Genomic DNA, 26993 nt, shown 5'->3' with positions numbered 1-26993 from the left:
GTCCTATAATCCGCTCTAAGCATTTTATTTATTTAAATATTTAAAACACTACAAAGATGGGAAAAAACTTCATTTTATTAAAATTCAAACATTACACCACGAAATAAATAAAACTACAAATTCTCAACAACGGTTACGGTCTCAAACTTCTTTAATCATGTCGTTCATGAGCTGAGCATGGTCTTGTTAATTGCGCATTGAGGCTTGTCTAGATAGAACTTCTTCCACTCCCAGTGCATACAATCGATGCTCCCTAGCATTCCAGGAAAGTCGTGCGTCGTCTCGCGCATCTTCAACAGGGCCTGACAATCCTCAGCAGTCGGCTTTCGCAAATAGGTGTTGCTATAAGCCTCCACAACTCCCCTACAAAAATTCTTCAGGCACTCGCGGCCAGTTGTCTCCCCGACGTGAAGGTACTCGTCGAACATGTCCGTCTTGGTGCCGTAGGCCAACTGCCGGAGCGCAACCGTGCACTTCTGCAACGGCGTAAGTCCGGGGTCTGCCGATGCCATCTTCCCGATACTGGAAGTATTTATCACCTGCCTCCAACATTTGGACAATGCCGAGAAAAAGATCTCGCCGCATTCTAAAACGGTGGTGAAAAACCGTCAGGCCCCACCGTGGTTGCTCGTCAAAATAGTCTGCGGACAGACGTTGGTGAGCTAAGTCGTGCTCGCGGCGGACAAACGTCCGACTTTGAATCGGACGTGGGATCTGCACCGCCTGGGCCTGCTCTGCCGCTTCGCGTTCCATTTCGGCCAAGCATTCCGCCGCAGCCTCATGAACGCAATCGAATAAGGCCCGAGTAATGCCCTTCGAGGTACTCCAGTCGTCGCCGTGTCTCATTTTTTTAGTGAGAAAGATTGGGAGTGAAATACTGGTGTGTGGGGAAAGTGAGAGATGAGAGAGAATTATTGGGGTGAGAAATGGAAGAGAAATAGGGGTTTAATTAGATAAAAATTAAAAAAAAAGGAAAACGCGTTGCATCGTCCGCGGTATCGTCCGCGTGACCCGCAGTGGGGCGGACGATACCGTGGACGATGCGTGTTCTGACGCCATCGTCCGCAGATGATGTATAGGGCACGGACGATGCATCAGGCAGACGATCTGTGGATGATCTAAGTAGATAGTGAAAAAAGTAAGAGATAATAAAGTAAGAGAGATGAAGAGTGAATAAAGTAAAAGGGATAGTTACTTTTTGTCAAAAATAAAAATGACTCAATTAACTTATAATTTCTCAAAATAAAAAAATGATTCTATTAACATGGAACGAAGGAAAGGAAGTATTTATTAATGGCATGCCAATATTTGTATCTGCCTACCAACTCATTCAATAATTCATTTTCCACATTTCTATTCTAAATTTACCTATGAACACAAGTTTGGTCTTCTGCCCACAAATCATATTTCACAAATTTTGTGTGCGTGGGGGTCGGGCTTGATAATTTATTCCAACTCACCATTGTTCGATATTTCATTTATTAGTATAAATAGATACTCCCTTCGTTATAAATAAACAGCAACCTACTCTCAATTTATTATTTATTTATATCTTTCTCTCCATCTTTATTCACAATTTCCCCCCTCCTATTTAACCATATTTTTGTCCCTCTCATATTTTATAAATTTTGTATTAATACATGTGTCATTCACCAATAGGACTATCTTTGGTGGACGGAGGGAATATAAATAACTTTTGTGGACTATTCAAAATGAAAAAAACATATTCTTTCTGTCCACAAAAAATAGTCTACTTGCTATTTTAAGATGTCTACAAAAAATAGTCTAATTTTTCTAAAAATGAAAAGTTTCTTTCTCATACTTTATCCACTTTTCTCTTCTTTCTCATATTTTACTTACTTTTTCTCGCTATGTCTCTTACTTTACTTATTTTTTCCCCTACGCTCTTACTTTACCAATTCCCATTAAAATTCAGGCCGTACACAATCGAAATTATTTTTTGTGAATGAAAAGAGTAAATATTTTTGTGGAAAGAAGTTACTTCGATTTTTTAGTAAAGAAACTAAAAGGCTTTATAATATTGTATATAATCTCTTCTTAAACTATATTATTATCAAATTTATAACTATTTTCCTTTTATTTAGATTAAAATATTAATAGTCCCGTTTTAAATTATAAATTAAGTTGTTTTTTGTAGCAATTTTTTTTTTTATATTTCTAGCCTAGAATATATTTTCTGCTTGTTTCAGTTAAGATTTGGGATTGGCACTCTTTATAGTAATTTGGTTTATATATTTGTTCAAACTTTAGCATTTCAAAACATTAAACATGAATATAATTAAATATTTTACCTTAAAGGGTATTTTTATTAAACTACATATTTTTATTACTTAGTTATAAATCTTAGGGCTGCGTTAAAATGCTAACTTTTATTAAATTACTAACTTGCTAACTTATCAACGTAGTGTATTAAAAATGTCAACACGATCACATTAAAACGTCAACACATATTTGTGTTGACATTTTAATAAATTGTGTTGACATTTAAATATCAATGTCAACATAATGTATTAAAATATCAACTTAAGTTTATGTTGACATTTCAGTATCATTGTGTTGACATTTTTAATACATTGCATTGATGAATTAAAAAGGTAGCAACTTAAGAAAAGTTAGCAACGGATCACATCCCTCTCTTGTAATATATATAACGACTTTATCCAAAAAAAATTGTTTCATAAATTTATTCTCAAAATGGTACATATTCACATTGTTTTTTATTTTTATGTAATTACTAGTTGTACTCCTGGCCAAAATAATTAAGCTACGACACTATGAGCGCATGAGGTATAAATGCGATATAAACGTGTATATATAATATTTTTATTTGGTACATGCTATTTTAAGATTTTGATTTATGAATAAATATAAATTTTGTTAACAATCGAAATATTAAATATCATTAATATATTATAGTATTATACTACTCCTAAATCGCAACTACTAAAATATATAAATACGATAAGACACCATCTAGATATAAATTCTTACCCAAAATAATCAGGTAGGCCTTAAATTCAACACAATTGTATCCTTGTGAGTCGTTTAATACTAAATTGTCCATTAGTGTCATTCAAATTTGAGACTATTACCCATATCTCACTTATAACGACTTTCTAAGCTTCAAACACCAATAATTAAGATGGTAATTAGCAAACACCATAATTGTGAAAAGTACAAATTAGTTTTCACTCCGGCACCGACGGAAACAATTAACTAAAATAGAAATGTACAAATCTAGGCTGCATTCATTCTAATTGTAATAAATTTTAATCAAAATACTTTTAATTAGAAAACAAGCACTTCGCCCTAATTCAATTCTCCCATCACAGTGCATGAGAAATTGAGAATAAATGTTTCCCTGGTTCGGGAGTACGGACCATGCGCGCGTGTTTGGTTAAATAAACAAGAGCTCGGTGCGATTTTCCCAAAATGCCCCTCGGTTAGTGGATTGAGAAATGCAATCGCCTATTCATGTAAATAGTGCGGGCCTTCCCTCAATTGTCCGACCCTAACGAATTGTATTCGCATACACTGAACATAGGAAATGAATAGAATCGACCTCATTTCTTGGTAATTATTGAAAGGTAAATTCGTAAATACACCCTGAGTATAATTCAGGACTATCAAAACTAATCAATTCAAAGAATCATATAAAAAGAGAGATTTTGGTCAGTTTTAATTTATATTTTCTCTTAAAATTGAATTTGCTTTGCCCTTTTTTTTTTTTACTTTTGAAGTTAGATCTCTCTATAGATTATAAAAAATAATGTGTTGGTTGTATTGGGTTGTTGGATGGTGGACTATTATTTGGGCCTAGGAAATTAATTTGGCCCAGATACATTGGGCTTGTGTTTTGCCCTAACCCGTTTCCTGGATGATATACACCCCTCTCTCTCCTCTCCACCGCATTACATTCTCATTCTCTCACTCTCACTCTCACTCTCACTCTCTGCTCTCTATGTGACGATTGTGATTCTCTCTTCTCTCTTCATCTTTCTGATGATCTCCGGTTGTTTCCACGGTGATCTTTCATGGTTTTAGAGTGATTGATCTTGTGTGAGTGTTGGAGATGGCAACTACTTCGGTTGCTTGAGTTTTGGAGAAACTTGGGTTTCTTTCTTGAGAGGTTTCTGTGAGATCTGTTCGGTGAGAGGTTGGATCTAGTGTTAAGGAGTGTTTTGGGGTTGGTATCCAGTGTGTAAGGTTAATCACTTGAGGAACCTTCTGTGCTCCTTTAGATCTTGGTTCTGGAGAATAGATCTGCCCTATTGGCGGGTGGCTAAGCCACATCCTTGATCTATTGTGTTTTCCAGTTGAATATGTTCTATTTCTTTGATCTTACTGCACCATATCCGAGTGGATCTTTCCTATTGCACTAACTAGGGATTGAGTGTGCATGTTCTCGGTGGTCTAGAGGCGCATCCGGTCAAGGAGTGCGTGGTCCGAGGTACTTAGCTACATCTGTTGTAATAGCTAGGTTTTAATTGTATAAAATCAGTCGCGTGGGTGATAGTTTGACTGATCTATCTTGTACAAGAAAAAGAGGTCTCGGTAAATAGTGAATCCGGATAGTCTGATCCTTACAGTGGTATCATAGCCACGGGGGGACTATTCCGGCACGCCGAGTCGCAAAAAAGGAGGTGGGCAAGTGGAACCCTTCTTCAAGTGGGGGTTTGCTCTCGTAATTTGGCTGATACTCTCTCTGGCTTCTTCTTTTCTTGTTTAGTGCCACATATAGGATTGTGTTTTTTGCTGCTGGCAGACAGCCTTGGCAAAGCTTAGGGTTTTCTCTGTGTTTTCTCTCTGTGATATACTTGCTTCCGTGGTTTCTTGGTGCTCTCTAACCTCTGATCTCTTCTCACCTGACCACCAAGCATACTATACTGCCTAAGTGACCCCCTGCGCCCTCCAGAAGTGAGTGATTGCGAACTGGGATAGCCTTAGCCAGTGTTGCTCGTGACAGTCAGGGATTTGAGGTCTAACCTGTGTGTTTTGTGTGGAATCTGTGAGAAAACTGTGTCATGTCTGTTAGTATATGTCTCTGTGCTTGATTGTCTGCAAGGTTGTGTGTTCTTATCTTACTCCCTGTGTTCTTGCAAAAATTGTGTCAAAAATGACTCAACCTATTGGCTTGGTTCCCTTCAATGGGAAAAATGATTTTGTGATTTGGAAACAGAAATTGAAATGTATTTTGATCCAACTAAAGGTTTTCAAATCAGTTGATGGTACTTTATTTGATGATATTTCTCAAGAAAAACAAGATGAAATGAATGAGTTGGCTAGGGCTACTATTATTCTCAATTTGTCTGATTCTGTGATTAGGAAAGTAGATCATATTGAATTTGCTTCTGAAATGTGGAAAATGCTTGATACTCTGTTTACAGAAACTTCTATGCCCTCTAGAATGTATTTTCTTGAAAAACTTTTCAAATTTAAGCTTGATTTGTCTAGGGATATTGATGATAATGTGGATAGGTTTCAGAAGCTTGTGCAAGATATTAAAAGATCTGGTGATAAAACAATTGATGAATATACCAGCATTGCCTTGATGAATGCCATACCTGATTCTTATAGTGATGTGAAAGCTGCCATTAAATATGGCAGAGACTCTACTCCTCTTGACTTGTTAATTAGCTCTCTTAAATCTAAGGAACTTGAATTAAGGGAAAGAGCTTCTGACAAATCTGCTATTAACAAGGTTTTAAATTTTAGGGGTAGATCTAAATCAAGAGGGGGTAATGAATCAAATGGTGGTTCAAATTCAAACTCAAATTTCAAGAAAAAATTTAGGTCCAGGTCTAACAGTAGGGATCCTAAAACTTTCAGAAAATGTTATAACTGTGGAGAAGCTGGACACTATAAAAGAGATTATACCAAGCCTAAGAAGAATAAGCCTCCTAATCATAATAATGGTAACTCTCATATTGAAAATGTTGCAAATATGACAAAATATGAAGTTGACAATGAATCTGTGTTTATGGTGCATGATTTGGTGAATATAAATGCTTCCCCTATGTGTCCTTTTACATCAAATGATTGGCTGTGTGATTTTGGTTGTACTTATCATGTTAGTCCCTTCAAGGAAGTGTTCACTGAGATTAAGCATGTATCCAATACATATGTGTAAATGACTGATGACAAGAAGTGTGAAATTTTTGGCATTGGCACTGTGTGCTTAAAGTTTGAGAATGTCTATGTGTTGAACCTGAAGGAAGTGAGATATGTTCCAGAATTGTGCTATAATTTGATGTCTTGTACTGCCCTAGAGAATTCTGGCATGGGTGGAAAGTGGGGGGAAGGTTGCATGAAAATCTGTAAGGGTTCTATGTGCTTGTTTAAGGCTAAAAGAAAGTGTGGTTTGTATGTCTGCTCTGCTGTGCCTCTTACTTGTGAAAAGCATGTGCCAATGTTGTTAAATCTGACAAATTGATGTTATGGCATAATAGGCTAGGTCACATGAGTGAAAAGGGGTTGAATATTCTGAAAAAGCATGCTATATTGTCTGAATCTGATGTTTCTGATGATTTGCCTTTATGTGACACATGTGTGCTAGGTAAACAGCATAGGGTCACCTTTCCTACTCATGTGCCTGCTAATATTAGTAAAAATATTTTGGAATACTTGCATATGGATGTATGGGGCCCTGATTCAATGTCCTCTCACTCTGGTTCTGTGTATTTTCTTTCAATCATTGATGATTTTTCAAGGAAGGTTTGGTGTTTTCTTATGAAACATACAAATGATGTGTTTGAAAAATTTGGGACTTGGAAAACCTTGATTGAAACTCAGACTGAAAAAGAATTAAGGCAATAAGAACTGATAATGGATTAGAGTTTTGCAATAAATAAATGGATGACTTGTGTGCTGGTTTTGGAATTAAAAGACATAAAACTCTGCCTTATACCCCACAACAAAATGGAGTAGCTGAAAGAATGAATAAGACTTTACTTGATAAAGTGAGATGCATGCTATCCAAATCTGGTTTGTCTAAGAAGTTTTGGGGTGAAGCTTTGATGACTGCTGCTTATCTTGTGAATAGGTCTCCTTCTGTGCCTTTGTTAGGGCAGTGCCCTGAATATGTGTTTACTGGAAAGTCCCTTAACCTTTCTTATATGAAGGTGTTTGGTTGTTCTGCTTTTGTGCATATTAAAACTGACAAACTTGAACCTAGGTCTAGAAAATGTGTATTTTTGGGATATCCTGAGGGTGTAAAAGGGTATAGAGTTTGGTTAAGAGATGAGCCTGGTTTCAAAGTCATTATCAGCTGGGATGTGGTGTTTAATGAACTTGAGTTCCCCTGTTTGAAATTGGCTGATAACCCTGCTCTAGAGAATGTGGACAGTGACCCTTTTAGTGATGTGGAGTCCACAAATAAACCCACTGAGGTGGAGCATCCAGTGGAGGTTCCAAGTGAGGTGGAGCAACCATTCTGGAACTCAACACCAATCTATACACCTAGTGATACACCTAATGAGGGAGACCTACAAGATAATGATGTCAACACTGTGCCTTTGCCTGATAATAACAATGTTGATGATATGCATGCGAGTCCTATGAGAGTGAATGCTCCCTTACCTGCCCAGAATGTGTTAAATAGTCCCTCAGGGATTCAAAATGCTATTGATGCTCCCAACTTAAATGACTATGTGCTATCTAGTGATAGGCATAGAAGGCTGAATGTTAAGAAACCTGCAAGGTATGATGGTCATGTAAGGTTGGTTGCTTTGATAAATTTGGCTTTCAATGTGCATGAATCTGATGGGGATGAGCCTCAAACTTATAAGCAGACTACTAAATCTAAATTTTGGAATGAATGGCATAAAGCCATGTTGGAGGAAATGAACTCACTTAAAATTAACCTTACTTGGATACTTGTACCACTATCTCTGGGTGCTTCAGTTGTTGACTGTAGGTGGCTTTATAAGCTTAAAAATGAGGTGAAGGGTCTGAGGTACAAGGCCAGATTAGTGGCAAAGGGTTTTACTCAACAAGAGGGGGTAGATTATTCTGAAATATTTGCTACTGTTGTTAAATTTACTACGGTGAGATTAATGCTTACTTTATGTCCTCATTTTGATTGGGAATTAAAATAAATGAATGTTAAAACTGCTTTCTTGCATGGTGATTTAGATAAACCAGTTTACATGAAACATCCTAAAGACTTTGTTGATCCTAAGTTTCCCAATCATGTTTGCTTGCTGAAAAAGGCTTTATATGGTTTGAAACAGTCCCCTAGGCAGTGGAACATTAAGTTCATTACTTGTATGCATAAGTTGGGCTTTGTTAGAAGTACTTTTGATGCATGCTTGTATGTTAAGAACCTTGGTACAGTCTCTATCTTCTTGCTTTTGTATGTTGATGACATGCTGATTATGGGTCCTTGTTTGAAAACCATAAGTGTTGTGCAAACTGCTTTGAGTGAGAATTTTGACATGAAAGACTTAGGGGATGCTCAGAAAATATTAGGAATCAATATTTTCAGGAATAAGAAAGAGTGTGTACGTGTTTTGCATCAAGAACCCTATGTGTACAAAATTCTGAAAAAGTTTAACATGTTTGATGCTAAGCCTGCTTCTGTGCCCTTAGCTGCTCATTTTATGTTGAGTAAAGACTTGTGCCATCAATCTGAATATGATATTAATGCCATGAAGAAAGTTCCACATGCTAATGCTATTGGATCTGTGATGTACTTGTTGGTTAGCACTAGGCCTGATATAACCTATGTTGTGTCTTGCTTGAGTAGATACATGTCTAATCCTGGTCCTGCTCATTGGAAAGCTTTAAAATGGTTGTTGAGATATCTTAAGCATACTGCAAAGTATGGTTTGTCCTATTCTAAATGTGAAGAAGATGTGAAATTGACTGGATATGTTGACTCTAATTATGCTAATGACAGAGATAAAAGGAAGTCCACCACTTCCTATATCTTTACTGTGTGTAGGTCATGTATACGTTGGAAGTCACAACTGCAGCATGTAGTGGCTATGTCCACTACTGAATCTGAGTATATTGCCATTACTGAGGCAATGAAAGAGGCTGTATGGTTGAAGGGAGTGCTTTCTGAACTTAATTTTGTGAAAATTCCTCCTGTTGTATTCTCTGATTCTCAGTCTACAATTCAGTTGTGTAAAAATCCTGTGTTCCATGATAGAACTAAGCACATTGATGTAAGATTTCATTACATTAGAGATATTGTAGAAAAAGGTGAAGTTTCTCTTTTAAAAGTGCACACTGAGAAGAACCCAGCTGACATGGGAACTAAATGCTTACCACTTGAAAAACTTTTTTTCTGCATCAAGTTTCTGCATTTTGTCCTAGGATAGGTGCATGTCCCGGGGGTATAAAGACCTTGGCCACTTTGTCTACTGTGGTAAGGGTGATTAGTGGTTGGAGGCATTAAGTCCTATAGACTATTGGGTGTCAGCCCCTCTGGAGTCTTTTAGGCAGACCTGGTTGTTTCCCTAAGCTTGTGAACTTTGTTCTTTGGTGCTGTGGGGACTACCTTGTAGGCTATGATGATTTAAACCTTAGCTAATAGTGCAATTGGTTTATCAGAATAATGTCCGAGGTGGAGTGTGTTGGTTGTATTGGGTTGTTGGATGGTGGACTATTATTTGGGCCTGAGAAATTAATTTGGCCCAGATACATTGGGCTTATGTTTTGCCCTAGCCCGTTTCCTGGATGATATACACCCCCCTCTCCTCTCCACCGCATTACATTCTCATTCTCCCACTCTCTCTCTTTGCTCTCTGTGTGACGATTGTGATTCCCTATTCTCTCTTCATCTTTCTGATGGTCTCCGGTTGTTTCCAAGGTGATCTTTCATGGTTTTAGAGTGATTGATCTTGTGTGAGTGTTGGAGATGGCAACTACTTCGGTTGCTTGAGTTTTGGAGAAACTAGGGTTTCTTTCTTGAGAGGTTTCTGTGAGATTTGTTCGGTGAGAGGTTAGATCCGGTGTTGAGGAGTGTTTTGGGGTTGGTATCCGGTGTGTGAGGTTAATCACTTGGGGAACCTTCTGTGCTCCCTTGGATCTTGGTTCTGGAGAATAGATCTGCCCTATTGGCGGGTGGCTGAGCCACATCCTTGATCTATTGTGTTTTCTAGTTGAATATGTTCTATTTCTTTGATCTTACTGCACCAGATCCGAGAGGATCTTTCCTATTGTACTATCTAGGGTTTGAGTGTGCAGGTTCTCGATTGTCTAGAGGCGCATCCGGTCAAGGAGTGCATGGTCCAAGGTAGTTAGCATATCTGTTGTAATAGCTAGGTTTTACTTGTATAAATCAGTCGCGTGGGTGATAGTTTGACCGAGTCATCTTGTACAAGAAAAAAAGGTCTCGGTAAATAGTGAATCCGGATAGTCTGATCCCTACATAATGCTTTGAACCAATTAAAACTGCAAATATGTTTAAAAATAATGTGGAAAATCCAGTGATCATATGCTGCCAGGATGGATCCAAGTGGAATTAGAGGATCGACCGACATCACTGCCGGGGCAAGAATATGGTCCGAGAATTCCATTAATAGGTCTTTGGAGTTTCTTTGGCCGAACGACAATTCTGTTGCTAACATCCAAACCTTTTTGAAAGAGAATTCCAATTAATTTGGTTGTTAACTGAACTAGCCGATTAACAAGCCCTCGCTAGAATTCCAATTCAAATTAGTTAGCCCCTAAAAATTCGAATGCGGCCCATTTCAACAAATACAAAAAATTCGAAGGCAGCCCATTTAGAAAAAGGCCCGACCCAAAATCCGCAATATACATTGTTTATGCTGTAAATAAATGATGATATTCAACAATTTCTAGTCCCAATTTCCCAGCATCCGAAAACAAACAACAGTTGAATTTCCTTTCTATCGATCTTCTCTCACTCGCAAAAAATCACAAGCGAGAGAGCAGGAGAAAGGGCAATTTGCATGCATGTATATAATATTTCAGTTTAGTCCTCTTATTTCTCAATTTCATTGTTTACAGCTCTGAATCTCGAAATCCTGTCTCCAATCCGCATTTCCGAGGTTAGATTTTCGTTTTTCAGTTTGCGTATTGTTTAATCCTTTTATGGGAAGTAAAAATTATGCCTTGCGTTGAAGTCATTGCTGGAGTATTGGTTTGGCAATCATTGTGTAAATTTGGGGTTTCAAAACGGAATATTAATTATGTGAATGAAAAATTGAAAAAATCTGTTGGGCAGTCACTTTAGGCTTTACCACCCCCTTCACCTAACTGTGGTATCTGTACATATATAGTAGTCCCGTTGCATTCCTGGATTACAGTTTTGAATTTTGATTTTTTTTTATATATTTGTTGGATCTCACTCAATGATTCAGTCTTATTAATTCAGTCTCATTTTCTTCTTTATCCTCTTTGTCAGATAGAGTTCGAGAATTCAAGAAAGAGTGATATTTAGTTGGTGTATTTTACTATGTTTGGCTACGGGTGAGCATTCGTTATTGTTGCTCAGTGCTCACAATGAGATAAGGGAAGTGGCACTTAGTGAAGTATTTTCATAATGGCGGAAGCAGAAGCTCTACTTGAGGCTTCAGGATCTAGATTTAGTGATTTGGAGCTCATCGGAAGAGGTTCCTTTGGGGATGTTTATAAAGGGTAAATTTACGGAAATGTAGTTGATGTAGTTATATTTGCTTTGTACTTTATGAAAATATTGAGGTTTGATTCTTGAACCGCATTCAAATGGTGCGTAATGTGACTCACCAGCAAAATACATCTATAATTTCAGTATACGACATACTAGGCTTGGAGAGATGTTCATTTAATAATTAAAGCTTGCTCATAAATGTTTTTTGGTCAATGTCCCATTGATTAGAGCTCTACATTGGTATGATTGTCTTGAGTGTAAACCACCAAATTTCAGTAAACAGATAGGTTCACATTTAAGCACTCTTAGTGATATACTGAGTTTGAATGAGTATGATTACTACCAGTTAATGTTAGGTTAGGCTGGATTGCTAGCTTCTATGGCTTGGGAAGATTCCGTAATGTTTGCATATATTACTATGGAATATCAGCTTATGTTGTTATAAAAATCACACTGGGGAGAACCTATTTCTTATAGAACATATGGTATTCTGAATGTGAAATATGTACCGTTGTATGTGTTCCTACCTGTGCAAAGTTTCTTTCATTTGATCTTTGAAGAAGAGATTTTGCTGACAATGGCTTTATGATGCATCATGCATTACAAGGAACTTGTAGAATTTTTCCAGAGACCATGTTAAATTGGTGTTTGCAATAAAAGCCAATTTGTGGCTAGAAAATTTCTGATTTGTTCGTGTGGATATTTTGACCCTCATCTTAAGAGTCACTTTTCTTTTCTTTTTTTGGAAAAAAGTAAGTATTGTTACTAGTTTTGTTAGCTTGTTAGTGTGTAAATTATTTATTACACAACTAATCAAACTGTTTTTTCTATTTTGCTTTGAAGGTATGATAAGGAACTCAAGAGGGATGTTGCCATCAAGGCCATTGATTTAGAAGAATCGTGAGTTTATTTATGGCTTTGGATTTGCTTTACTAAACATTCCATGCGCCCACCAAGATTGATATGTAAAAAAAGTTGTTACATGCGGCGTTGTTTTCTGAATTACTGTAAAGTATCTTACTCCCTCCGTCCGTGATTAAATGTCCCATATTTGACCGGCACAGGTTTTAAGAAATTATTTGACTTTATGTAGTAAAGTGGGTAGAAAAGTTAGTGGAATGTGGGGCCTACTTTTATACATTGGTTTTATAATAAAATGTGAGTGGAATGAGTTAGTGGAATGTAGGATCCACTTAACAAATATAGTAAAAGTGAAACGGGACATTTATTGATGGACGGACGAAAAAGGAAAAATGGGACATTTAATGGCGGACGGAGGGAGTACTATTTTTTCTAACCTGTTCTTTTCCCCAGTCAATTCAGTCAATTTGCATAGCCATGTTATATGGGAGGAAATTGCTTTTATTTATTTATTATTATTATTATTATTATTATTATTATTATTATTATTATTTTTATTTTTTTATTTTTTGTGTGGTGGAAGTACTGAACTAGGTATGATGAATGTTAGGATACATCATCATTGTTCTTGGCTAGCATTCACAACATGCATGGGGCAAGTTTGTTTTATTTGGTGCGGGCTGGTATGTTGGGAATTGTGGGGAAATAGTACTTGTTAGGAGCGGTGTGGTATGAGACCCCTTTCCTCCATCAAGAGTCCACATATTTTATTAGGGTCTCAGGCAGGCAGCATAGATGGATTGTCTGACTAAATTTAGTTAACTCTTAAGTCCAATCTTTTAGGCAAGTCTGTGGTATCGTGAAGTCATTGAAGTTATAAAGAGGGTGAAGGTTGCAGATGATTCTTGAGAAATCCTTGCTCAGCTATGCATTTAGGGTATGCTGAGGTGTGTTAGTTCAGTGTCAGTGCAACTAGCTGTGAGTTGATTCCCCATTTAGGTTTCCTTCTTCTGCTGCTGATTTGTGTTGGGTTGAGGATTAAGGATCATTAGGTTTATGGTCAGAGTAAGTTGAAATTTTGTGAATAATGGGTTTTCTTGTATAAGAAACTGGAGCAAATCCAGTGATTGGTAGTATAGGAGTGATGCAGCTGATCTGAATTTGTTCCCTAAATAAATGGCAACTGAAGGAGGTGAGTCTATGTATACTATGTTAACATAATATATAGTCGTTAAAATATACAATGGAAAATGATCTGCTTAAGAGCCATGCCTATTTTGATCTTTTATATAAGAGTTTGAGACGAGCATGTTCATTTCATATGCGGAAACCTATTTACTGAAATAGTGTACTTCTTGATCCCTTTGTTCGTTTGCGACATATATCTCGCCATGATATTATTATACTCTCTCCATCCCACAAGAGTATGCACTTTTGGTTGGGCACGGGTTTTAATGCACAATTGGTAAGGTAAGAGAGGTAGAAAGAAAAAGTAATTAAAGTATTGCTAGTGGAGAAGGGGTCCTACCTCATTAGAGAGAAAAGAGTTTCCATAATTAAAAAGTGCATACTCTTGTGGGAACAGAGGGAGTATGATGTATCAGTGTAAATATGGTAAAAATCATACTCAAATTTGTAAAACAGTTTGAACTTCGAAATTAGAATACATTCAAGTCATGACTATCTTGTCAATCTTCATTTCAAATGTCTTCAAGCTTATGAGGTTGACAGCTTTGAATTTGTTTTTAATTTCCATAAAACCTACATGCATTTTGATAGGAGTGAAAGGCGAGAGGAAGGGAGGGAGCACGAGTTATGCTCTGTTTTATGATATGTAATTTGTAAAGATAGTAATGCTAGGAATTCGATCACTTGTATTGCCAGACGAATAAAGAAGAACACTCCTCCGCAGAGGCCTACGACTCAAGTCGTCCAATTACAATGATCTATTCAAGATGATTTCCACTCCCTAGCTTACATTTATTTATACTCGAAAGTCAATAACTAAAAGCATAAAAATAGGAACTGGACTGCCGCTTCTTCCTTTTTCCTTCCAGCTACTTCTCTGCTGCCTCCTTATTCTTCTCCACCGGTTTCTGCTTCAGTTTGGCCTGTCCCCTTATTCTTCTCCAACGGCCAAACAACTCTCCTATTTCCTCGGTGGTAGACCTTCCAAGATCGGTCCGTATCAACTGCCCCATCCGTCGTAACAGCCTTGTCCACAAGGCTGAAGAAAGGGAATTGGCCCTGAACATCCGCCACGTCCATCCACGTGGCTTCATCCTCGTCCATCCCGAGCCACTTGATGAGGACTTGGTCGACTGCCCCATCCTCGCGCTGGCCAATTCGAGTCGCCAATACCTTTTCAGGTAGGAAGGAAAGAGCAGCTCCTCCGAGCTCGTCGGGAAGAGTGGCCTCCGATGTGGCCTCGCCTATGGCCCGTTTTAGAAGCGAAACGTGGAACACCGGGTGGATCCGGGTGGATGCGGGGAGCTGTAGGCGATAAGCCGTTGCGCCAATGCGAGCCTCTATCCGAAACGGGCCGAAGAAACGTGGGGCAATCTTCCTGTTGCGGGAGGAAAACAGGGTGGATTGCCGATGGGGTCGAAACTTCACATAAACCATGTCCCCCACGGCAAACTCCACCTCTCGTCGCTTCTTGTTGGCCGAGGCCGCCATCCGGTCCTGCGCACGTTGGAGGTGGTGGCGCAGCAACTCCAGCACCTCATCGCGAGAACGCAGCGTGTCGATGACCGCTTGGGCTCGAATTTCCCCCGGGAGAAACGAGTGCAAGGTAGGAGGGGGGCGACCGTAGACCACTTCGAAGGGAGTCATCCCCGAGGCGGAGTGAATGCTGGTGTTGTAGCAGTACTCCGCCCAAGCCAGCCACTTATGCCATTGTTTTGGGCGGTCCGACGAGAAGCAACGCAGATAGGTTTGCAAACAACGGTTCAAAACCTCCGTCTGGCCGTCCGTTTCTGGATGATAAGCCGAGCTCATCTTCAGCTTAGTTCCCGTGGCACGAAAAAGCTCTTTCCAGAACGAGCTTAGGAATATAGGGTCGCGATCGGACACAATTGATCGAGGTATACCGTGGAGGCGAACCACCTCGTTGGTAAATAAATCAGCCACTTGTCGAGCTGTGAAGGGGTGGCGTAATCCAATGAAATGTCCATACTTGGATAGGCGATCTATGACAACGAAAATGCAGTCGAATCCTCCGGCTCGGGGTAAGCCGGAAATGAAGTCCATGCTAATGTCCTCCCAAACCCGGGATGGAATTGGAAATGGCTGCAAGAGGCCGGCTGGAGATTTGGTGTCGGCCTTGTGTTTCTGGCATGTCGCGCAAGCTGCGACGAATTGGGAGACCCGCCGCATCATCCCTGGCCAGTAGACATTGGAAGCTAACCGGCGATAGGTGCGGTATGCGCCTGAGTGACCCCCCGTTGGTGTGACGTGGAACTCAGCGAGGAGCTTGGGTATCCACGGGGAGTGGGGAGGGACGACGATCCTCCCTTTGTAGAAGAGGATGCCGTGCACCATCTCGTAATGTGGGGCGGTTGGCTGGCCTGCCTCCAGAGCTGACTTGATTTTTAGCAGCGCCGGGTCCGCCGGTAATTCGGTCTGAATGGTCGACCACTCTGGCCAAGCTGGAAGGGATATGGCCGAAAACTCTATTGGTTCCTCATCTCGGCGGGAAAGGGCATCAGCTGCCTTATTTAGCTTCCCTTCCTTGTAGACGATGGTGAAGTCGTAGCCCAACAACTTTGCTGCCCAATTTTGTTGTGCCGGGGTCGCCAGAGGGTGAGCCAAAAGCTGACGCAAGCTGCGTTGGTCGGTATGGACCACAAACCGGCGGCCCAGCAAGTATGGTCGCCAGTGATGGGTGGCGAGGACGAGGGCCATGAGCTCTTTCTCGTAAGCGGACTTGGCCAACCAACGCGCTGCAAGGTTCTTGCTAAAGTATGCAATTGGTTGGCGTTCTTGCATTAGTACCGCTCCTAGCCCTCGGCCTGAGGCGTCACACTCAATTACAGACTCCTTGGCGAAATCCGGCATTTTGAGGAGGGGAGCCGAAGTTAAAGCCGCCTTGAGTGCGTCAAACGCCGAGGCTGCTGCAGGAGGCCAGACCCACGGTTGTTTAGGAGAATTGGGCAGTGACTTCTTCAAGAGTTCCGTGAGTGGCGCCGCTATTTTGCCGTAGTTGCGGATGAAACGTCGGTAGTAACTGGTCAGGCCCAGGAACCCGCACACTCCCTTCAATGAGGATGGAGTAGGCCAACGGAGGACTGCTGATATCTTGGCCGGGTCCATTTTAACTCCCTCAAAAGACACGATGTGGCCCAAATATTCGACGTTGTCCCGCCCTAGGAAGCATTTCTTTGAGTTGACGACGAGGGAATGAGCGCGCAACGCCTCAAAGACTTGGTGAAGGTGGCGTAGATGGTCGGGCCAGGATGTACTGTAGACCAGTATATCGTCGAAAAACACCAAAACGAACTTCCGCAACGCCGGTCGGAAAATGTCGTTCATGAGGCTCTGGAAGGTAGCTGGGGCGTTGGTGAGACCAAAAGGCATCACTAAGAACTCGTAATGACCGGAGTGGGTTCGGAACGCGGTCTTTGGCACGTCCTCGGCTGCCACGCGGATTTGATGGTAACCGGCCTTCAGATCAATCTTGCTAAACCACTTTGCTCCGTGTAGTTCATCCAACAGTTCTTGTATCACCGGAATTGGGTATTTGTCAGGAACCGTCTTCTTGTTTAATTCCCGGTAGTCCACGCAGAACCTCCAAGAGCCATCTTTCTTGCGAACGAGGAGTACCGGGCTGGAGAACGGGCTCGTGCTAGGCTAGATCACGCCCGAACCCAGCATCTCCGCTACGAGCTTTTCCATTTCGTCCTTCTGTAGATGATTATATCGATACGGACGAACGGAGACAGGTTCCGTACCTGGTAGCAGCGGAATGCGGTGGTCAATTTGCCGGCGGGGGGTAGCCCGGTTGCGGATTCCATGAGGGAGGGAAATCCCCCGATCAGTTGCAGTAGCTGGTTCTTGGCGTCGGGCGAGAGGGCCGGATCGATACCGAAAGGAGCCGTTACTGCTTCTGTGTCCATTGAATGAAGGATCCACCCGCAGTCGCCCTCCTCAAGGCGACGGAGGTCCCGGGTAGAGCAGGCCCGACGCATGAGGGTCGGGTTCCCCTTGAGTGCTACCGGTCTGCCGTCAATGGAGAAATCCATGGATGAATGTTGCCAATTGACCATTACATAACCAAGGGAGGCGAGCCACGAGACCCCTAAAATTATGTCGATGTTTCGGAGGGGAAACACATGGCAAGATATTGTGAAGTCTTCGTTGGCCATTGTGACAGTGACCCCCTTGCAGATTCCAGACGCCCGTCGCGTGGACCCGTCACCGAGGACGACCGAATAGGGTGATGTGGGGGTAATCGGCAGTTTCAGCTGCTGTGCGCACTGCTCGGAGATGAAGCAATAGTTCGCACCGCTGTCTACCATTATCTTGACCTGCTGTGTTCCTACATGTCCAAGCAACTTCATGGTATTTGCCGTATCCAGCCCATTTAAGGATAAAACGGAGAGCTCCGGCTTGCTCATGTCGTCCAGCTCCGTGGTCTCTTCGAGGTCAGAGTCATCCCCTGGTACATCGTCTTCCTCGCAGATGAGGACATTAAGAGTCTTGGGAGGGCACTTGTGAGTCGGGCTGAACTTGAGGCCGCACTTGACGCAGGTGCCAGCCGCGATGTGCCTCCTGTACTCCTCCGGGGAAATATTCCGGAATCGTTTGGACCCTGGCCGGGACGATCCCGTGGACGAGAATTGAGAGGGGGGGTTCGAGTACCCTGTGGACGACGGGCGTCGCTGCTGCCCTGTGTAGGTCTGCGACACGCTGTGGGAGGGGGCAGGGGCTATCCGCGGGGGTTGCTGGGATGCGAGCATGTCGATGTCCAAGGCTAATTCGACGGCATCTTCATAGGTGGTGATTTTGGAGGCCTTCATCTGCATGCGGACCTCCGGACGGAGGGCAGCCATAAAAAATCCTAAATATTGCTGGCACGGGATGTCTGGAACTTGGGCGAGGCGTGCCTCAAAAGCCACCACGAATTCAGTGAGGGAGCCCGTGTGGCGGACAGCTGCGAACGCTTCGTACTCGTTCAGTGCCCCAGTGCCTCCAAAGCGTTTCATCAACTCTCTCGCGAAGCGAGCCCACGTCAGATCCGGGACTCGAAGTCGCAGCAACTGGTACCAAGGGAGGGCCGCGCCTGCCAAAGCCACCATTGCGACGCCCACCCGGTCCTCGGGGGCGGTTCCCGAGATCAAGAAGTATTGTTCTGCCCGTGCAAGCCAAGCGAGGGCGTCCGAGCCATCGAATGTGGGCATGGGCGACGCCGAGGCACCCTCGGTGGCTGGTTGTTTTGCGATGTGATTCGCTGAAGTGGATCCATCGTCGTGGTTGGTCGTGTCTTTGAGTTTCAGCGATGCGAAGCCCTCGCGCATCTCCTGAAGCATGGCTGCGACCTGCTCCTCCGTGTGGCGGAACTGAGCATTTAGTTCTTTTACAGCCGCGTCCAACGAGAGGTTGCTCTGGTGCAAATCACCCGTCGCCTTCTCCAAATCATCCAGTCGCGTGTCCGCCCTAGAGCTCACCATTGTTCACCGCACCAATTGATAGGAGTGAAAGGCGAGAGGAAGGGAGGGAGCACGAGTTATGCTCTGTTTTATGATATGTAATTTGTAAAGATAGTAATGCTAGGAATTCGATCACTTGTATTGCCAGACGAATAAAGAAGAACACTCCTCCGCAGAGGCCTACGACTCAAGTCGTCCAATTACAATGATCTATTCAAGATGATTTCCACTCCCTAGCTTACATTTATTTATACTCGAAAGTCAATAACTAAAAGCATAAAAATAGGAACTGGACTGCCGCTTCTTCCTTTTTCCTTCCAGCTACTTCTCTGCTGCCTCCTTATTCTTCTCCACCGGTTTCTGCTTCAGTTTGGCCTGTCCCCTTATTCTTCTCCAACGGCCAAACAACTCTCCTATTTCCTCGGTGGTAGACCTTCCAAGATCGGTCCGTATCACATTTAGCTTGTCCATATCTTTTGAGTGAGTGCGCTTTCTTTCTCAAGTTATGCAGATACTACCCCAGGTCATGAGTTAGATATTTGAGATCAGATACTTCAAATAATAACTTAAAAAAAATAGATGCTTCTAAGCTCATCAGAACTATGATTGCACAAGACATTTGAACTAGTAGCGGGTAAATTTCTAAGGTCAGGAGCTGCACTGCATACACTTCCAATATGTTTGTAAACTTACAGGACAATTAGATAGCTTGGCAAAGAGGCTGGATTAGCTCTTTCAAGTTAGTCCAGGTCCAGGCTAGAAATAAGTCATGATTGAAGCGTAGATAAAAAATTCAGTAAAAGTGAGGCGTGGAAAGAATTAACTTCTTCTGGCTTGTCAACCATGCCCATGTGATATATTCCTTGGGATCAAGTATTGATTTTGGTTTGGAAGTTAGTCAATGTTACCTATCCTCTTATATATGGGGGGGGGGGGGCTATAATCAATTTGAAGTAATGCAAATGCCTCTGCCTTGGTTTTAAATGATTATTTATTCTTTGGATCTCAAGAATAGACCCTTCATCATTGTGCCTTATACTTCCTTGTTCTTTCACAGGGAGGATGAGATAGAGGACATCCAGAAGGTACATTAGAGACTTCTGTAACTTTATCGATTGAAGTTATACAGTCATATCTTACATTTCATTTTATTTGTTCGTAGGAAATTGCGGTCCTTTCAGAATGCCGATCTCCATATATCACCGAGTATTATTGTTCTTATTTGCACCAAACAAAGCTGTGGATAGTCATGGAATACATGGCTGGTGGTTCTGTTGCTGATCTGGTAGTTTACTTTCCCATCCTTTCATCTTGCTTTAATTCATTATTTCAATCTTTTGAAACTTACTCACCCTAGATCTGGAATTCCATATTATACTAAACTTCACAATTTAAGTGTGTTACATTATATGAGACAGAAAGTAGTAATCTGTTATCTGTCACGATTCTTGTAGCAGCTACATCAGGTTCTCCAAATATCAATTATGATCCTAGTAATTATTCCGTTGGTAAATACTATGGTTCTTCAGTTTTTTTTTTTTAAAAAGCCATGCCCGTTAGTCAATGTAACGTGATTCAGCATATATATGCCTTCCATAGACATTAAAAGTGTGCGAGAAACATTCTTTATCTGGAAAACCCTGTCAATTTTTAGAAGTATTAAAGAGGAGCATTAATGTAAACTCATAATGGGATGAAACAGTGATAAGCATACAAGTTATGGAGACCTAGCTTAATCCAAAACCATGGTAAAGGTGAAGGGCTGACTCTCATATATATGCTATTCCACACTTTCATGTGGAACCAATGTGGGATTAGTATCAAATACTTGCCACTGTTGCTGCTGCTACTTGGTTATTCATTGACCCTTCAAAGTTCACATAGGATAATATTCTATTCCTCTGCAGATTCAACCAAACCTTCCGCTTGACGAAGTTTCAATAGCTTGGATTTTACGTGACTTGCTCCATGCAATTGAGTATCTTCACAGTGAGGGGAAAATTCATCGAGATATTAAAGGTATATTATCAGGCAATATCACTTCGTTTTACATGATCTTGTTCTTTCTACTTTTTGAACTTGGTGACTATTTATCTATCATGCATGCTTTCAAATAATTTGTAAGACTAAATCACTCATAATGTGTTTCTAAATCACTCATAATGTGTTTCTCAGTTTCTGTACCTCTCGGTCCTCTCCAAGTTATTTTCAATCTTCTTATGAAATCATAATACAACCATTTCTGTGTATTGACTGCATCTAACCTTCAATGTCCATTTTCCCTCATTATTAAATAACTTTTGCATTGTGATTTGGCAGCGGCAAACGTTCTATTGACAGAGAGTGGAGACGTTAAGGTATATTTTTTCGGATACAGCAGTTTTATGATAGCTTGAAGATCTTTGAATAGAATTTTCTTTAAATGTACTGCTTTAATTTATTTGCATCTGGTACAGGTAGCAGATTTCGGAGTTTCTGCTCAATTGACAAGGACTATTTCAAGGAGAAAGGTATAAGTATTTTTTTAAAATTTTATGGCTTCTGCTTAAGAATTACTTTTGACCTTCTTTCTTAACTTTGCTTTAGTTTTATTACAAATTACAATTTGTTACTCCATGGTCATTATGCTTTCCACAAGATTGGGACCTTATTTGTTTAAACTTGCCAATCTGGATGCTTTGACATGGTCCCCATAGTGAATATATTTTTCCTTGCTGCTTTCCCAACCTTCCTCATTCACTTTGCAATCCATATTCTCATTCACTAAAGCCTAAGTTTCAATGAACTGAAAATGTGATATAGTATTATTTCTCCCTATAATGAGGTAATGCAAAATAGTCCAACTCATGCTCTTTGTTAAGCTGAGGTGGAACTGTCCAAAGAGATTACATTTCTCAATCTAATGCAATTAGAAGTTAGACTTTTGTAGGAACGCCATTTTGGATGGCTCCAGAGGTTATTCAAAACTCTGAAGGTTATAATGAGAAGGTATGTCCTCTGTCACCCACTCCCCAACCTTCATATCTATCTGAGTTTTCATTATCTGGCAGTATTAATTGACCGTAGTCCTCCTCTTCCTCTTGATAACTTTTAGAACTTTGTTTGCCGCAGGCAGATATATGGTCTCTGGGGATAACTGCAATTGAGATGGCAAAGGGTGAACCTCCACTTGCTGACCTCCACCCTATGAGAGTGCTTTTCATCATTCCTCGAGAAAATCCACCACAGGTGTACCATCATAATCTTCTACATAATCCACTCTGTTAGCTACTTTTATGTTCTTTCTTTAACCCTGTAGAATTCATAATGGTCTTTGTTATTCAGCTAGATGAGCATTTCTCTCGTCCCCTGAAAGAATTTGTGTCTCTCTGTTTGAAGAAGAATCCTGCAGAGGTAGCTTTCATGAACTTTTATCCACCGTCCACTTATATCTGCTAGTCTGTGGTGTTGGCAAACTAGCCGACCCCAGTAAAACATTCATTGAGATGGAGTTATGTTTGGGTGATAACTTGGATCTACGGTTCATAGGATTGACTATTTGAAGGATTACATGACCCAGCAAGCTCAAAGCCTAATTTTTTTATGTATCCTGTCTATCACCCAAAACAAAAGCCTCCTAAGGGTATTTAACAGTTAGAGAGGTGCTTTATTTCCAATTACTCTCTTATTTTTTGTTCTCTTAGGAATAATAATTAATCTTGCAATCATATTTATGGTGCTATCTTTCTTTTTTTGATTTGTCTTGTGCTTCATGCCAGTTCTTATGCTTTGATTTCTCTTAATATTTGATCTTAGAGGTCCAGTGCAAAGGAACTCCTTAAGCATCGTTTTATTAGAACTGCTAGAAAGAGTCCAAGGCTTCTGGAGAGAATCAGGTGCGTTATTATCTCTTTATTGTACCAAAGTTCTTTAAAAATTGTTTCCGATACTTAATAACTTTTGCAACAACTTATCAGTTCTGCTATATGTCACCTTTTGAAAACCCAGTAACTAACATATGCTTATTGCCCTGTACGCTAAAGTATGTCTAATACTTGATTGAGTGATTTCTGTAGAATAATCTTTACTTTTCCTATGACAATCACGTATGGGACACTCTCTCTCTAAAGATATAACATTGAGTCTAGTGTTTTGATGCATGGCATACGCCAAGATCTTTTCTCTTAATCTCCGAAAGCTTACACCATATATAGTGCATGAGTTCATAACTTCTACTTTCTACTTTTCAAGAGAGCGGCCCAAGTTTCAAATTGATGGTGATAATGAAAATGGCGCAACACCCTTGGGAGAAGCTTCTGGAACTGTAAAAGTGAATAGAGAGTCTGGACATGGTGATACAGTTCAAGTCAGGTCAGTCAAATTTGTTGATACACTATGGATCCTGGCTAATCGTTACAAGATGTTGGGCTGAATGTTTTTTTTACAGTAGTCAGGCAACGGGTCTGAGAAATGCCGGATGGGACTTCAGTATTGGTGTATCAGGTAGCACGGGAACTGTTCGAAGTGTTGTAAGACCACCTCAGGTGAGAGAAAGAAAGCCGGAAGTGCCATTAAATCAATCTACTCCTAAAAAACCCTTAGATGCTAGTAACCAGCAGTCTTCTGCTTCTGGAATCAATCTTCATACTGCCTCAGAGATCTCCACAAGGACACAGACCAATGATCCAGCAAATCAAGGAAATTATCTTGAAGATGTATGGCATGCTTATCCCTTCTATATACTTTCAGGCTCATGTGTTTTATCATAGCATATGAGCACATTGTAATTGCTACTCATAAGCCCAAAGGATAGTCGTTTTCCAAACAATTGAGGTCAGTCTGAGTTGATGAGAAATAGGATTGAGGTGTTGATATTATTTTAGATACTAGACATACTGAACATCTGAAGATAGACGGAAACACATGAATTTACTAACAATAACAGGTGTCCTTCTCCAGAAACCACTTTGAAGCTTTGGATAATTCTTTAGGTCTGGTCACTGCAGTTTAATTCTAATTTCATTTTGTTATTTGCCTCGGACTTTATACTTTCCAATATAGATCTCCAATCCATTTAGGGTTAAAATGCTGAAATTTGTAGTTAAAATGGATCTCTAATCCATTTTCACCCTTAATCAGTGTTCTGATCAGTGCTTCATAATCAGTTGGATAGTCATACATGCTTGCTAGTTAGACTTATACAAATCTGGGCTTTATTATCTATTATTGCTAGTCCATTTAACTTGATAGTTTATCAATCGCTGGTACTTGGCTACTTGGCATTTATTTGATGCAGAATGTATTTCCTTGTGCAAGCTCTCATTCTTTGTGTTTGTCTATGCTCCACTTGGAGTTCTTGAAAATCTGACCTCTTAAATAAAATTCATGACATATTTCTTGAATTAGAATCACAGTTTCTGAAAGAAATTTATGATTATAACCATTAAACATACCACAATGTCTAAAATTTTGTCTGTTCTCAACTTTCAGGAAGATGCAAGTGGGACAGGAACTGTCATTGTTCGATCTCCAAGAGGAGTTCCACGATCCTCTCAGTTCAGCAGCCAAAGTTCAACTGTATGTGCATTCATTGATTGAGCTAAAAAGATAGTGTTATACTCTGCTGCATTACCGTGATACCAATTAAGTATTCTGTTAATTGCTATTCTAGTCTAGCAGCAAATATACCTCTGCTGAAGATTCTTCAATCAGTGGTACTGTTGTTTATCGTGGACAGCATGAAGATTCAGAGTCTCCGAGAACTCCAAAGTCTAGGCTTGGACTTCAAGAGAGAACTTTTAGTGCAGCTCTTGAAGACAGTGAAACTAATCTTGCCGAGGTTGAAATACAATTTTAATCAATATTACATTGGAGAATCTTACCATGCTTGCCTTGTCACTTTAAAGGATGTAGTTTCCTTATATGACCTTTTACATAAAGACATGTTTCATACTTATTTAGGCTAAGGCTGCTATTCACGGAGGCAGAAAAGGAAGGGATAGGTCTGCATTGAGCAAGGGGAACAGAGATTTGCAAGAGAGCAGAAGGATAGAGCCGGACCACACAACGACAAGTTTTGACCCATCAAGGTATGTTTTGCTCCTTATTTAGCGCAGGATCATGCCACCCCCCCTCCTTTGCAAAATGCTGAAATTTGTAGTTAACCTTTTCAATGCCTTTCTTTCTGTCATGAAACATGGAACAGCCAATCCAGATATTCTCATGATTATCTTGATGCTCAGAAGGCATTTTTAAGATCTCCGCACTCAACTGAGGATGTGGACAATGCAAGAAGTTCCTTAGCAGCTTTGTCTGCTCCTTTATCAGTGCTCCTGATCCCTTCACTTAAAGATGTATGTTTTCATTTCAGTTCTATGAAATTTAAGGAATTAAGACATTTCTCATAACCTGATTGTGTAAAAGCTTTGATAGTAGTATCAGACACCAATAAACTTGGAAATTGCAAAATTGATCCCTTTACATAGAGGCCTTTTGGAAATTTTGGTTCAACACGCAGGTTTTGAAGTCCATGGATTAAATAGAAAATATCCACAAGGTTAACCTTTAATAGCTCACCTTTTTGTAGAAATATTACTCCCTCCGTCCCCAAAGAATAATGCACTTTGGGGTCGGCACGAGTTTTAATGTAAAATTGGTAAAGTAGGAGAGATGTAGAGAGAAAAAGTAATTAAAGTAATGTTAGTGGAGAATGGGTCCCATCTCATTAGAGAGAAAGGACTTTCCCAAATTAGAAAGTGCATATTCTCGTGGTACGGACTAAAACGGAAAGAGTGCATATTCTTATGGGATGGAGGGAGTAACATTTATTTTTTAGTTATTATTTATGGTGTAGTTTGACTTTTAAAACTATAGATACAGACATAATCATTGTATAAGATTTTGTTAATGATCCAGGCAATTGTCGATGATCCAGGAGGTTCAATCTTTCAGAAAGTCGCTAACGCTTTAATGGATATGGAGAATGTTAGGCCTGGGTCTTCTGAACTATTTATCACCAAGTTGCTTCAACAATTGGCAAGGTCGATTTGAACTACGTATCATCATTTCTCTTTTGTGTTTGTGCCCCATAATTTTTATTTTTGGGGTGCAAAATGTTTTTTCATCATGGTATGATATCCATCAACTTGAGCAAAATGTGCAGTTCGAAGGAAGGTTCTATGCAAGACCTCCGGGATCTTGCAGCTCAGATCTTTGCGAAGGGCAAGATAGAAATGCAGGCAACAAATGCAGAAGCTGACAACAAAAAGAAGCAAGTGAACAAGGAGCTCAATTCAAATGCCAATATGAGCCCACTTGCAAGGTTCTTGCTCTCCAGGTTAGTCAAAAAGCTGTTAATCTCCGTTTCTTCTCCCCTTGATACGGTAGTAAGTTCGGACTGCTATAGAAGGATGGCGTCTTCGTACGCTTTCCTTGAAATTTAAAGAGAAAGTGAAGCTTTGTTTGCATAAATCTCTACTTATTTTTAGTGAAGCATTAGCTAATTCATGACAACACATGCCGATTAATGCAGATGGCAAGGCTTTGCTTCCCGCGATTTGAATTCTTGAAAATTGAGGTCAGATAGTATCTTGTTTTTGGTGAATGTCTCGTAGTTTGTAGTTAATGAGTGAATACCTTATTTATAGCTTTTCATATTGATCTGCAATTTTCATGATTATCATATTGTTTTCGTTTTCTTCTGTTATGCAAAAGGTTTTCCAGTTCGTTTGTTGTAAAGAGTGATGGGCATATTGTATTTGGCAAGGTTAACATTAGTCATGTACTAGATTTTGTACAATTTCTAAGACTACAACTACAAGTTTTTGCTTAAATGAAGCAACTTAATTATTTTTATCATATTCTTTATTTTATTATCCCTC

The 26993-nt window shown here is 40.4% G+C and overlaps 2 protein-coding genes across 8 annotated transcripts; both read left to right on the top strand.

The window, feature by feature from the left end:
- The first annotated feature begins 10835 nt into the window (after nucleotides 1–10835).
- LOC121807512 (serine/threonine-protein kinase 24-like) lies at nucleotides 10836–26970 on the top strand. 7 transcript variants are annotated; one of them, XM_042207762.1, is made up of 22 exons: nucleotides 10836–11042; nucleotides 11399–11631; nucleotides 12467–12523; nucleotides 20192–20219; nucleotides 20297–20419; nucleotides 21042–21153; nucleotides 21454–21491; nucleotides 21591–21644; nucleotides 22054–22122; nucleotides 22246–22362; nucleotides 22459–22527; nucleotides 22930–23009; nucleotides 23365–23484; nucleotides 23564–23657; nucleotides 23733–23828; nucleotides 24604–24690; nucleotides 24785–24952; nucleotides 25075–25202; nucleotides 25319–25466; nucleotides 26029–26153; nucleotides 26276–26449; nucleotides 26645–26970. In XM_042207762.1, the coding sequence occupies exons 2-22, from the start codon at nucleotides 11537–11539 to the stop codon at nucleotides 26679–26681; spliced, it is 2019 nt and encodes a 672-aa protein (XP_042063696.1). In that variant the 5' UTR covers nucleotides 10836–11042; nucleotides 11399–11536; the 3' UTR covers nucleotides 26682–26970. The 7 variants fall into 7 exon arrangements, 6 of the variants coding, with proteins under 6 accessions (XP_042063696.1, XP_042063695.1, XP_042063692.1 ...); XM_042207761.1 differs by having other exon boundaries at nucleotides 23561–23657; XM_042207758.1 differs by having other exon boundaries at nucleotides 11403–11631; nucleotides 23561–23828.
- LOC121808891 (germinal center kinase 1-like) lies at nucleotides 20091–26681 on the top strand. Its single transcript, XM_042209453.1, has 18 exons — nucleotides 20091–20110; nucleotides 20192–20219; nucleotides 20297–20419; nucleotides 21042–21153; nucleotides 21591–21644; nucleotides 22064–22122; nucleotides 22246–22362; nucleotides 22459–22527; nucleotides 22930–23009; nucleotides 23365–23484; nucleotides 23561–23828; nucleotides 24604–24690; nucleotides 24785–24952; nucleotides 25075–25202; nucleotides 25319–25466; nucleotides 26029–26153; nucleotides 26276–26449; nucleotides 26645–26681. The coding sequence occupies exons 1-18, from the start codon at nucleotides 20091–20093 to the stop codon at nucleotides 26679–26681; spliced, it is 1917 nt and encodes a 638-aa protein (XP_042065387.1).
- Nucleotides 26971–26993: the final 23 nt, after the last annotated feature.

This window comes from Salvia splendens, chromosome 6 (genome assembly GCF_004379255.2).
Source record: "Salvia splendens isolate huo1 chromosome 6, SspV2, whole genome shotgun sequence".
NCBI lineage: Eukaryota > Viridiplantae > Streptophyta > Magnoliopsida > Lamiales > Lamiaceae > Salvia > Salvia splendens.
Note: the sequence above shows the minus strand (reverse complement) of the source record. Positions and strands in the feature narration are given on the sequence as shown.